Genomic DNA, 12,207 nt, shown 5'->3' with positions numbered 1-12,207 from the left:
GTGAGAGAACTCTACTCCAATATCCCCCTGTTCTGACTATTCTCCCATCCCTGTCTCCAGGGAGGATCCTTTCATAGATCCTTTCATATTTGAGGCATTGTCCCTCAGGATCCCTGTGACTGAAGATGGATAGAACATCAGTGTCTCCCCTTGTGCCAGGCTCAACTGCTGAGTCCCCACCAGAGATGCCTGACCCAGGGGGGAAGTCAGAGGCTCTAGTCAGCACGGTTCCACCTTTGGATACCCAACTCCCTTTAATCAAAGCCAGGCCTGCCCCCATTACTCCATCTTCTCCCAGAAGCTGAGACTTTATGTCATTGGCATCTGTACTCTAAGACTCAGAAAATCAGGAGTCTAATTATTATACTGGGTCTTGCCTAGAAAGAAACTTTAATACCAGGAATGAAAATATTTTTGTGGCCAGATCATGTTGATCATGACAAAATTATTTCTAATTCATTTACTCAAAACAGTATAAGGAAAAGCTAAACATTCAGTGACTCCTTTTCCCTCTTCTTGATGAGATTATCAAATAGTTTCCTTACTTGTCTCCTTTAAGTAAATTGTTTTCTCACCAAGAAATCAATATATAGGTATTTGAATTTTTCCAGGGTTAGAGCCTGTACGCTATGTTCATTTATGAAGTTGTTTTGGATCTGATTCCAAGACTCATTTTTGAAAAATCCTCCTTGACTTTTTGATTTTTGTGTAAAATTCCATAAAATAATGCAAATCAAGACAAGGGTCTAAAAACAAAATGGCTATGAGGCCACTTAGTTCACCCAGTAAATTCTTAGGCATCTTAAGAGGAGAGAGCATCTCATCCTTTCTTTTTTTAACTAGCGAAACTAAAAGCAGAAGCCAGCATCTTACTTGTGTACCTCAGCTTTCATATTAGGTGAACTAAATGATCTCTAATGTCCCTGTCAGTGTTTAAATTCTGTTCCATGGTCCCTCCAAACAGCAATTATATACTTCATTGGATTAATTGACATGAAGGACTATTTCTATAAACTGTACCTGCTTTAGATGAAGATGACACTGGCTGGTATTTCGCATATCCACCAATTGTTTGAACAGAAAGTTCTTCCTCATCACTGTTGTCTGCCCAGAGCTCATCCCTAGACTTCTCCATCTGCTGTCACTCCCTCGATAACCTAATCATGACGTATAGCCTTAAATGCCATACATAGACTGATTTCTCTCAGTCCAACTTTTCCCCTGAACTCAACTCAAACATCCAGGGATTAGATCATGGGCATCTTTGGGAGGCCATTATTTTGCCGCCTCCTTAGGATGAATTATAATTATCCCAACAGTCTTCAAATGAGCTTCTTTGCTTCCACCCTTCTTTCCCCATGCCGATCCTACTGTAATTCTCCCAAAGAAACCAGAATACTTCACTCATTTCAAAATCTAAGTATGATCATGTGACCCCTCAGGTGAAAATACCTAATGACTTCCCATCTTACTCAGAATAAAGCCAAAGTCCTCAAAAGCCTAAAGGTGCTATCTCTTCTGCTCAGTGTCCCCATTTCCCTCCCCCTCATTCACTCAGCTCTAGCAACACTAGCCTCCTTGCTGTTCTCCAACAGTCAGGCACATTCTCCCTCCCTCCACCTCAACACACGGAAACTTTGGACTTCTTGCTCCCTCTACCTGGATTGCTCCTCCCTCTGGTATCCGTAAGTCTTGTTCCCTCACTTCCTCAGGTCTCTTCTCAAATGTCGCTTTATCAGAGCAGGCTTCTCGGACCAGATCACTTTGCCTAAATAACATCACCAGCTCCTAGTCTCTGTCTGCTCAGGATTGAATGTTTACATCCTCCCTCACCAACAAAATTCATATGTTGAAGCCCTAGCCCCCAGTGTGATGGTGCTTGGAGATAGAGCTTTGGGGAGGTGATTACATGAGGTCATGTGAGTGGAGCCCAGTGGTGGCATTAGTGATCTTACAAGAAGAGGACCAGAGCCTTCTCTCCTTGCCAAGAGAGGATAACAGCAAGAAGATGGCTATCTATAAATCAGGAAGAAGCTCCTCATCACAATCCAGCCATGCTGACATCCTGAACTTGGACTTTCCAGCATCCAGAACTTGTGAGAAATGAATATCTGTTGTTTAAACCACCTGCCTATGGTGTTTTATCATAGCAACCCAAGCTAAGACACTATCTTCACTCTTCTTCATTTTCTTCATAGCACTTATATATGTGTTTGCTTAGTATTTATCTCTTATCAGGAGAAAGATCCTCAGGGCAGGACTTTTGTGTTTTAGTTTTCCCTGATTTCTCAGTATCTGTATTACTAAGATTCTCAGTAACATTCAATAAATATCTGTTGAATGAATGAATCTAATTTTTTAAGTAATGCAAAGTCAGTAGTTTGTGTTGTTAGTTCACAGGCGAGCTCTCCAACCCCATTCCCCAGAAATGGAAGATATATAAGCAGTTGGAGTTGCCAGTGGCTGACATAACAATTATAGGTCTATAATCTGGAAGGCAGTAAGAATTGTAATTTAAATCCAGGCATAAGACAAATAGAAAAAATACATATAGATAATTTTTTAACTTTTCTGTCATTGAAGCTCATACATTATGAAAATGCTAACTGAGAAGTGGAGAAGGAAAGGACTTTTAACAAGCTGATTGTTTCTTGAAACAACTAAGGGGTTTTTGTTTTTGTTTTTGTTTTTGTTTTTCCTGATCCTGAACTGTAGTAACTTTATATTTGAGCTGATAAAAAGGATTCTGAACCATGCAGTATATTTTTTAAGAGTCCATTTGTTAGACAAAGTATGAGGAAATATGCTCTATTTTATCACTTTTTGTGTGTTTGTTTTCTAAATGGACATTTAAATACAGGTAACAGTATGCAGGACAAACTGGCGAAGCAGGTTCTGCCACCCTGCCCAGCTCTCCTGTTACCTGATCTCTCCATTCAAATGGCATTCAGATGGCAGAACCAGCTATGCGGTGGAATCCTGCCCACACTGAGCCCCCAAACACCAGAAGCAGCCCTCATGTTGAGAACTATGGAGGTTGGGACAAATCACTACTTGACCTACTCTTCTCACAAAATTTCACAACAGTAGAAAAAGGAAGCCCAGACAAAAGAGAATAAAGAAAAGTCAAAGTGAAGGCACCATACAACACTTAAATTTTTCTTAGAAGATGAAGCCAAAATGGGAAGTGTATAGCTCAGTGGTAGAGCATATGCGTAACATGCAAGAGGTCCTGGGTTCAATCCCCAGTACCTCCATTAAGATAAATAGATAAATAAGCCTAATCACCTCCTCTCACCAAAGAATTTTTAAAAATAAACACAAGTAAAATAAAAATATTTTTAAAAAGATAAATCCAAGAAATATAAAACATGAATGTGAACCCAAGTTTTATCCATGGAATTCAAATAGACAGTTTTACTTTCACCCAGATTTCCAATCTTGGTTTCTGCCCCCCCAGAAATAGGAACATCCTAAAATATGAATACTCTTTTTCATATGGGATATGCCTTTTTCTTAAAACAATATGTTTCATACAAAGTTTGCTTTTTCTGTGGTTATTCTGTTTAAACATATAGAACTATATATAATTAATATAAAGATCATAAATTTTACAATTATATAAGTGATCATTACAAACAAATGTTTAGCACCTATTTTGGCGATAGCCCATTGCCTCCGAGAATCTGCATTTTCCTTTGTTTCATAGCCTGCTGTAAGACAAGTGTTTAGGAATTCCTAACCCTAACCTCTCCTAATTTGTTATCCTGGCAGCTAGAATAAAAGTTTTCAACGGCAACAAAACTACATGTCCTTCCAGGACCAGGGGAAGTGAGTGATATATTGAAACATTCACCCAGAGACCTGGCTTCTAGGCCTACAATTTTTTAATGACTAGTGAGATCACTTAGAAGGTTCCGATGACACTTCTTATTGTAGAAAATTACTTAACTTCGTAAAGTCTCCTTTTCAATCTTATGAAAGTAGGGCATTATGTAATTATAAAATACCTAAGTGCTTTCTAAGTCCCTTGCAGCTCTAAAAAGTATATAATTTAAAGCTGCTAAAAATAAATACTTTAAAAATTGACTGTGACATATATGTGTGTGTATACACATAAATACACACACTCACACACAGTTTCGTGTGAAACGGGGAGGGAACATACAGTATTTTGTACCAGAACTTGTGCATCAGTATCAATTTTTTTTGTTGTTGTTGTTCCTGAAAAAAATAAGTTTCAGGAGGAGGTGTTTATGAGAAGCCACGTTCAGGAAACAGTTTCAGCTGCTCCCGCTTAGCCTCCAGGCGCTTCCGTCTAGTTAGAGGGCAGTGTTTTTGGAGGACCACATCCTAGGTCAACTGGGGACCCAGCGGAATTTGTAACCCCCGTTGGCTGTCCGGATGGTGAAGGCATTGCCCTGGGGGAAAGCGAGGGTGCGGATGGTGCTGTGGCTGCGGATAGGGGTGCTGAAGGAGCCGCCCTCCTCCAGCTCACTGTGGCTCAGGTTCAGCGCGCTCCGGCTGCAGTCTGTGCGCAGCCCCCGGAAGGCGCCGTGCAGGTTCCCGGGCCTGCAGTCGGTGCTCGGCTGCTCGGGCTGCAGCCGGAGCCGCTTGGGATCGCGGCTCTGCAAGGCTTCATCGCAGCGCTGGGAAATCTCCCTCAGGATGGCGTCCACTTCTGCGCAATCCTGCCCCGCAGCGCTGAACAATTCCTCCAAGCTCCTTTTGGCAGTTGCCTTGAGCAGGAAGGGCTCGGCTGCCGCCATGCAATCCCGGGACTGTGTGATCATCAGCTTCTACAAAAGATGGAGAGGAGCGCCGCCCTGGGGCCAACCAGACTCGCCTTCCGCTGGGCGCTCAAAGGATACCTGGGCGCACTTCAAACGGCGCTACTCAGCTGACTTAGACGACCCTGAGAGTGAGTGACTCAGCGAGCTCCCAGCGGTCCTCTCCTTTTCCCGACCCCCGCCGGGTTACAACACTGGGAGCAGAGTAGGGGGTGCGCAAGAACTTTTCCGACTTCCCGCCGTGTTCTACACACCCGCGCCCCACTTACATCCAGCACCGAGGCCAGGTGCCGGGTCCGACTGGCGAGTTCCTTCAGTTGCACATTCCGTTCCTTCAGCGAAGCGATCTCCTCCTGTTTCTGGGTCAGCGTCACGTGCAGCTGCAGGAGGAGACCCAAACATTCAGACGTAGGCTACCGCTCGGTCTTTTCTGTATATTCTGCAGGAATTGAACCCAGTTCCTAACTTCTGTTTAGAAACTGAGGCCCCAAGAACATTTACACTGATGAGAATAATAATCAATTTATTTAACTTTTTTAAGCAAAGCATTTAGATAAAATGTTTCTCAATTAATCCTCAGTGTGAAGAACATTGACTTGGGCAACAGGTAGATCTAGGTTCTGCCTCTGAAATTCAAACTTCCTATACCTCAGTTTCCTTAACTGTACAATGGGGCTGGTAATAGTACCTAGCTCAATGGCTGTGGGTATTAAATGAGGAGAAAGTAAATTGGTAAGCACAACACCAGGCATATAGAAAGCCTTCAGTAAATTTTGTTAGCCCTATTAAAAATCTGGTGGGTAAGATTATTCCCACTTAGTGGCGTGTAAACTGAGATAGAGCCAGTGGAGGATAGAAGCTACGTGAACCACTCCCTGGACCACTAATTTCAACGTCCAAAGGGGCAAATTCCCGCTCCTGCAACCCCCACTTCTGCCAGATCCGTACCCTGTCCCCACCCCAGGAATCCTGGATGCCAGCCCAGTGTCCCTACTTGGTTATTTTCGACGAGCGCGTCCCCCAACGCCCTCTGGTTCTGGTCGGCCACCTGCTTCCAGTACTGCTCTGGCGCAGGCAGGTCGGGAGGACGCAGCGGCGGAGACTGTAGGGCCCGTGGGTCCAGCGGCGGAGAGAGACAGGGCCCAAACGGCAGTACGTCGCAAGGAGAGAAAGGAAAGTCTCCACTGGCCAGGGAAGGCGACATCAAAGAAGATGAGTCTGACGAAGAGAGCAGAGGAAGAGAGGGGCTGGGTTTGCAGCCTCAAACTCGTGCCCGGCCAGCTAGAGGGAGAAAATGCCGCTCCGGAATGTAGGGTTTGTGTGGAGATTTTTTTTTTAAATAAAGTACCCCTCACTCTGCAATTCCTACGATCCCCAGACTCTTCTTGATATCCTGTACGTACAGAGCAGGTGCTCAATAAATGCCTGTTGAGATGATCTGGACTGAATCGCCACGGTGGCCAGGGCAAACTTGCCTGAAGTGGTACAAATCCTTTACTCTGCAGCTTCCTGACCACATCACAGCGTAGGGCTCCCTCACCCAGAACTCACACGGGTAAACTGAGAAAGTGCAATAGATCCAGCAATAGATACATCATCTTCATTAGGAAGGGGGGGTGCCCTAAATATGGAAGAGCCTGACCCTTTGATGAGTTGCTGGCGAGTCGTTGACAGGAGCTGAGTTTACCACCTTCACAACCACGAAATCTGGACTAGTCTGATTTGAGGAGTGGAGGATACCCCTGCTGTTAAACTGCAAAGAGACTGCACTTGCCTGCTATAAGATCATCCACCGTGTCTCTGAAATCCTGCAGATCGAAGTCAGCTGCCGTTGGCAAGGAATGGTTCTGAAATAAACCAGAGGTGTAAACTAGTTAATGTGAAGTCTGGAACATTTCCTAGTCCGACAGTTATCCTCCCCGGCTCGGCGGTGGGTCTGCATGCACTCAGGTTCGCAGCTAAAACTTATACCTGAAAATCAAAACCCTGTCTGAGACACGGTATCCAGTAGGCTTGCACCGCCATGACGGGGAGAGGGACTCAAGAAGCGCGGACCCGGGCGCGAGGGCCCTGCCGGGCCCGGAAACTGCGCGTGGCTCTGTGTCGGGCGGCCGTCCTTGAGCTTGTAGCACACCTGCCCGGCGCCCAGCCTCCAGCAGCCAGCGCAGCCCCGCGCCGCCTCATTGGCGGGCCTCCAGCCACCCAGCAGCCTCCCGCGCGTTCCTAGTGCGCCCGCGCAACTTCAGCTCCAACTTACCTCCCACGGACCAAGGAGCGAACACTCCGTCCTTCCTCCCAAGACCCGCCGGCGTGCAGGGTCATCAAAGCAGTAACTCGAGGCCACATACCCCAAGTCTGAGGCACAGCTAAACCACGTCCACCCCAGCCCGTAAAGGAAGGGAAAGGGTGGACTAAGGTATGAGTGGCCAGGGATGCTGTGGAAAGTTTTTCTTGTAGCACGCAGCAGACGTGGCCCCTGCTGCTCTACTGTTTCTCAAAAAGTTGGAATTGACTTTTTATGTACGGCGTGATCACCTCCAACGTCTTGAACTGGACAGTCCCCTGAGTCCCTGCAGTGTGTCTGGGTGCATGAGGGGGAGGAGACAGTAAAGGGTTGGAGGCCAGGAAACTTCTTAGTCCCTAAATTCGTGGACTGAGTTGACAAACTCTTTTGCATCGAGTCTCTCTGTTAATTTTCACACTGATGTGGGAAGCAGGTAGGGCCCAGGAAGTGACTCCTCCTCTGGTGGAGAAGCTGAAGTTCAGAGAAATTGAACTGCCCAGAGCCACCCAGCTCTGAAATAGTGAAACTGGAGTTCCTGTCCCAGAATGCTGGTGCCTATTTCAGTCCTCTCTCCTCTATACGGCATTGCCTCTAGCTCTCTTTTAGGAAACCCTGGCTTCCAATGAAGACAGCACTGGGAAGGGGACAGAGGTGTCTCAAGTGGCATGGTGTGAGGGATGCATCCAATATGTGCATCAGAAATATCTATTCAACTAATTGCATTATTATTGGATTTTTAAAATTCCTTTGGGTTAATCATACTCTTCTCCCAAAAGCCCTCCTTTACAATTCAGATATTTCTGAGAAGAGGAATTTATTCTGACATTAACTTCAAAGAATGTACAAGTATCTGTTTCCCTCAGGGAGGAGAGCTTCAACCAGGAACCCTTCTAGCACTAGTTGGGAACTGAGGCTGTTAGGGGAAGGGGGCTTAGAAAGGAAGGACTGAGGGCCCCAGATGAATCCTAAAGCATGAATTCTGCCCTGGTTGAAGGAGTCAGAAATGAGAGTCATTTTCCAAGGGCTAAAAGGTCTCTCTCTTAGTAGAGGTTTGAGAAGAACCCTAACCATGAGGATACTGGAAGCCAACTCAGGGATTGGGGCCCAGGAAATACGTCCTCCTGTTTTATCCCAGTCTTGCCCCTTTATGGACCTCAAACACTGCTAGAGCATTCCCTCTCTCTGTCCACTTTCCCAAGAGGAAAAAAGGCTGGGAAATGTGACCAGAGTGTGCACTGGCCAGGGGTTTCCCCCTGGAATCTTTCCCTAGGGGTCTATTTCCCCCTGCACCAGCTCTGCCTTCCCCAGGACAAGTTCTGGACCTCTTGGGCCATCTGGCATGAGCTCTGTCCTTGAAACTTTTAATCCTATCTTCCAATTAGATTTTTTAAAAACTTGCATTTATCCAACACAGACAGGAGAAAGAAAAAAAAAAGACTAACCCAGAATATGATGTCAAATTTATGCTCTCTATACAATAAGCAAAAATTCAGCACAAACCTACTTGGTTTTTGTTACATGCAAAATAAACATGTTGGAGTAAGGGAGTGATGTAGCCCTCTGGGCCAGTTGAAAGATGCTCAGGTTGTCTTATCTTATTTGAGGATCCAGATCTAAAAAGAATAATAGAATAATAGAATGGCCCCTGCAGGGCAATGCCTACTCTCACCTCCTCCCTTAACAATCTCTGCTCTCGTTGACCACCTGCCCTGAGTCTAGGACTCTATCCCAGTTCTAAGAAGCACTTAGAGAAGGCCCTGGGAAGCTTTGCTCCACCACCGACCCTAATTGTGGGGGGTGGTCATATCCTCTGGAGAGTTCTGTACTGTGAAATTTCATATCCTCAGCAACTGCTTCCAGGAAGCTGGAACTTACACTCTTCCTGCAGGTTGCATCTAACTAGGATCTCCTGTCCTTCTGGGCACCAGGCCTCAGATGATGCCATCCATCATCTGCCTGGCAGTGTCAGCTCTGGCAAGCGGTAGAAGTGGGATAATAGTAAGTGGGGGGGATGCCTCTTTGCCCCATGAGGGTTGTGACAGTAGTCTTTGGAGGGGTGAAAAGGCCCTTAAATTGCTCAACTGCTGAAGGGCTATCTCTGCAGAGAGGAAAGTTTTCAGTAAGATTTCTTCCAGAGACCTTTGTTTTTCTTCCTGCTTCCTCCAAATGTAAACTCTTTTCGTTTATTCCAGTCTTGACTGAGAAATTATCTTCCGATCGCTGCACTCCTTAGACATCCAGGGAATGAAAATGGTTAATGAACGGCCCTGTAAGGGCTTGTTGGGAAAACAGACTGCACGAGTGTCAGGTGCCCAGAATGCAACATTGCTCCCACCTACCCGCCTTGTGCCGCAGTGCGCAATCTCCACGTTGCCTTGTCGCAGCTCCAAGGAATAGACGGGGAGGGGAACCAGAGACTTGTCTGGCAGGGGAGTCCTCCAGGTGAGCCTGCCTGGCGCAAGTTAGTCAAAACAGCTCTGAGAACACGGCCCCCGTTAACATACTAGGAGGGAGGAGGATGTTCCTATCCTTGAGGCTTGGATTCCTGCAGGACATCTCCCCAGCTAGCCAGAGTACCTGCGCTCCCCACCCAAGACTATTCTTAGCGGAAACTCGAGAAATGACTCCCGAATCGAAGTTTGGGCTAAGAGAGCCGCAAGGCTCTAGCGGGAAGAGGAGGTACCTGTAATGCGGCCGAGTCACCACTAGGCGGCGCGTCGGGCCCGATTAACGAGGAGCAGTCAGCGAGGTCCTGCAGGTCTATGGTGGTGAGGGCTGCGCAGGGAGAACCAAAGACACGCGCTGAGCGAACCCTAAGCCTCTCTGCAAGGGCTTGCCGTTGGCACAGCTGCCAGGACGTCGAAGTCCCTGAGAGAGAAGCTCTTACGAACCGCGCGCGCCGCACCCACCCAGCGCCAGGAACCCGAGGGATCGCACAGGGGCCAAGGGGCTCACCTGGCAGCGCAGCCGGCTCGGCGTCTGGGGGATCCTCGTACACCGACACCGGGCTGCCGCCCCTGCGGCTGGGAAATAACTTCCGCGGAGGGTCGTACTAGCCGAGCACAGAAACCGTGAGCGCGAGTCAGCGCTCAGGACCCGAAGCGTGCGGACCCCGCCCTGCCCCGGCCCGCGGCCCCACCTTCCTCTCCAGCTTCCCGGGCTTGCCAAAGGGCCGGTCTCGCGGATCCAGCATCCTATTGGGGCAAATGCTGTCGAAGGCCCGACGACGCGCAGCGGCGCCCCCGCACGCCTGCATCCTGCCTCCCGACCCGCTTCGGCCCGGGAGCCCCACGCCGACTGCTCGGAAGCCGCGGCTCGGGTGGGATGGCGACCCCGCACCCTGCGCTCCGCCCGACGCCTGCAGGCTCTGAAGCCGGCCGGAGGTCGGGGAGGCGCGTGGCCGGGGTGGAGCCAGGGGAGACTGTGGAGGTACGGGAGGGAGGGCCGAGTGAAGAGAGTATCGTGGCGCGGGAGGGGCGGCTCGCGCTTGAGCGCCAGAGGTGGCGCCTTCAGCCCTTGACAATCTGTGCGCGGGCGGAGGCGTTAAACACAACCTGGCAACACGGCTTCCCTCGGGAGCCACGAGCGCGGGGCTCGGGCCCGCGGGCGCCCTTTTGGCTAGCGTTGGCGCCGCCACCTCCCCGCCGCGCCAGAGGAAGGGAGGGAAGGAGGAGCGGACCAGCCCTACTGGTCCCTAACGCTGAGTATTGCCTTCCCGCGTGTGGACAGCGGGAATGAAAAAGTTAACGATTCACATTTTCTTCCCACCCCAGCCGCAAGGCACGAAATAAACTGTGTCAATCGCCAAAGCCAGACTCCAGCATTTGCTCCGCCCTGAAGGATGGAGACTCCCCCAGACAGCCCAAGATTACAGAAGCACCTTCTCCCAAGGTTAGGGAGGACTCTTGGTCTTGCCTTCCACTTGGTCTCACTTGGTCTGGTGCCTAGAGCCTCCTCCATACTCTTAGCCCTGCACTTTCCCGGGTAGCAGCGCCTGAGCTCAGCATTTTAAAGAGGGGCAATTAAGAAAAAGTGACATCTACAAACTCCCCTTCAGTTTCTAAAAACGACACAGTGGACAGCCCCAAATCCCCTAAAACCCCGGGTCTCTCCTCCGGAAGTCTCGGCTGTCCCTCGAAGCATCTGGCCGTCCTCTGTACAAGCGCCTCGATTGCTCTGCCGCAAACTTGACTGCCCTTCCCAAGCCTGAAGCCTCTCCCAGGAAGGGGCATCTCCAGATCCCTGAGTGAGGAGTCTGCCTCTCTCAGGACCACGCTTATATCCATCCAGTTTGGACAATCATCTGAAATTGAAATCTTTTGACTGCCTATCGGGCACCTTCTTGGTGCCTTATACCCAGTAGGAATAGTGAAAGTGCATGATCCTCTTTTATTTGCACCTATTATTTGGATTAATAAATAAGATAACCATAACAGTAATGGAGAGTAATCCAATGATACAGTTTGACTCAGAAACTCTCTGACCCATCTATAGATGCCAGGGACCCAGGTGAAGTGAGATCAGCCAGCTAAAGTTGGTGTGGTACTTCTGATGGTGAGGAAAGAGCTCTAGCTTTAGGGTTAGAACTTGGCTCCACCAGGTCCGTGAGCCCAGTTCTGGAAAAACATAACACTGACTTCAATGGAGTTGCTGTGAAGATGAGATGTGACTGGTGCTTGGTGTGAATAAATTAATTTTGTTGTTGTTTAAAGGAGCCTATTCAGCTGCATCTATAGCCTCCCACAGCCTGTTCCTGGCTCTGTCTCCTGCCTCCTATGGTTCCTGAGTAGCCTGGCCACCAGCCACTCCATCCCCCACTCCTATCCTTAATAACTTCCCAGTCTGTAAAAGGAGTAGGGGAGTTCTTAGCTGAGTTTTGGGGAGATCTCTACACATGGAGACATCACAGATTTTCCAAAATAGGCCCATTTTCATTGAGTTCCAAATTGGAGTAGAAAAATATGGACATTATACATTTAAATATACAGTAGATTATCTATGGCAACAAGAGCAGGAATAGCTTGATTATACAACAACTAGTCTGGATGATTCTGGAACCAAATCACCCATAACAAGCTTGACTGAGTGATGGAGTAAAAGCTGGTGGAGATAACTCCTCCCAAAGTCATTCTT

The 12,207-nt window shown here is 48.2% G+C and overlaps 1 protein-coding gene across 1 annotated transcript; it reads right to left on the bottom strand.

The window, feature by feature from the left end:
* Nucleotides 1–4,180: 4,180 nt before the first annotated feature.
* Nucleotides 4,181–10,346, bottom strand: MCIDAS (multiciliate differentiation and DNA synthesis associated cell cycle protein). The gene is made up of 7 exons (XM_006205997.3): nucleotides 10,214–10,346; nucleotides 10,030–10,126; nucleotides 9,758–9,849; nucleotides 6,565–6,637; nucleotides 5,785–6,008; nucleotides 5,060–5,170; nucleotides 4,181–4,799 (listed from the first exon to the last, which is right to left on the bottom strand). The coding sequence occupies exons 1-7, from the start codon at nucleotides 10,328–10,330 to the stop codon at nucleotides 4,359–4,361; spliced, it is 1,155 nt and encodes a 384-aa protein (XP_006206059.1). The 5' UTR covers nucleotides 10,331–10,346; the 3' UTR covers nucleotides 4,181–4,358.
* Nucleotides 10,347–12,207: the final 1,861 nt, after the last annotated feature.

This window comes from Vicugna pacos, chromosome 3 (assembly GCF_048564905.1).
Source record: "Vicugna pacos chromosome 3, VicPac4, whole genome shotgun sequence".
In the NCBI taxonomy this organism is placed as follows: domain Eukaryota; kingdom Metazoa; phylum Chordata; class Mammalia; order Artiodactyla; family Camelidae; genus Vicugna; species Vicugna pacos.
Note: the sequence above shows the minus strand (reverse complement) of the source record. Positions and strands in the feature narration are given on the sequence as shown.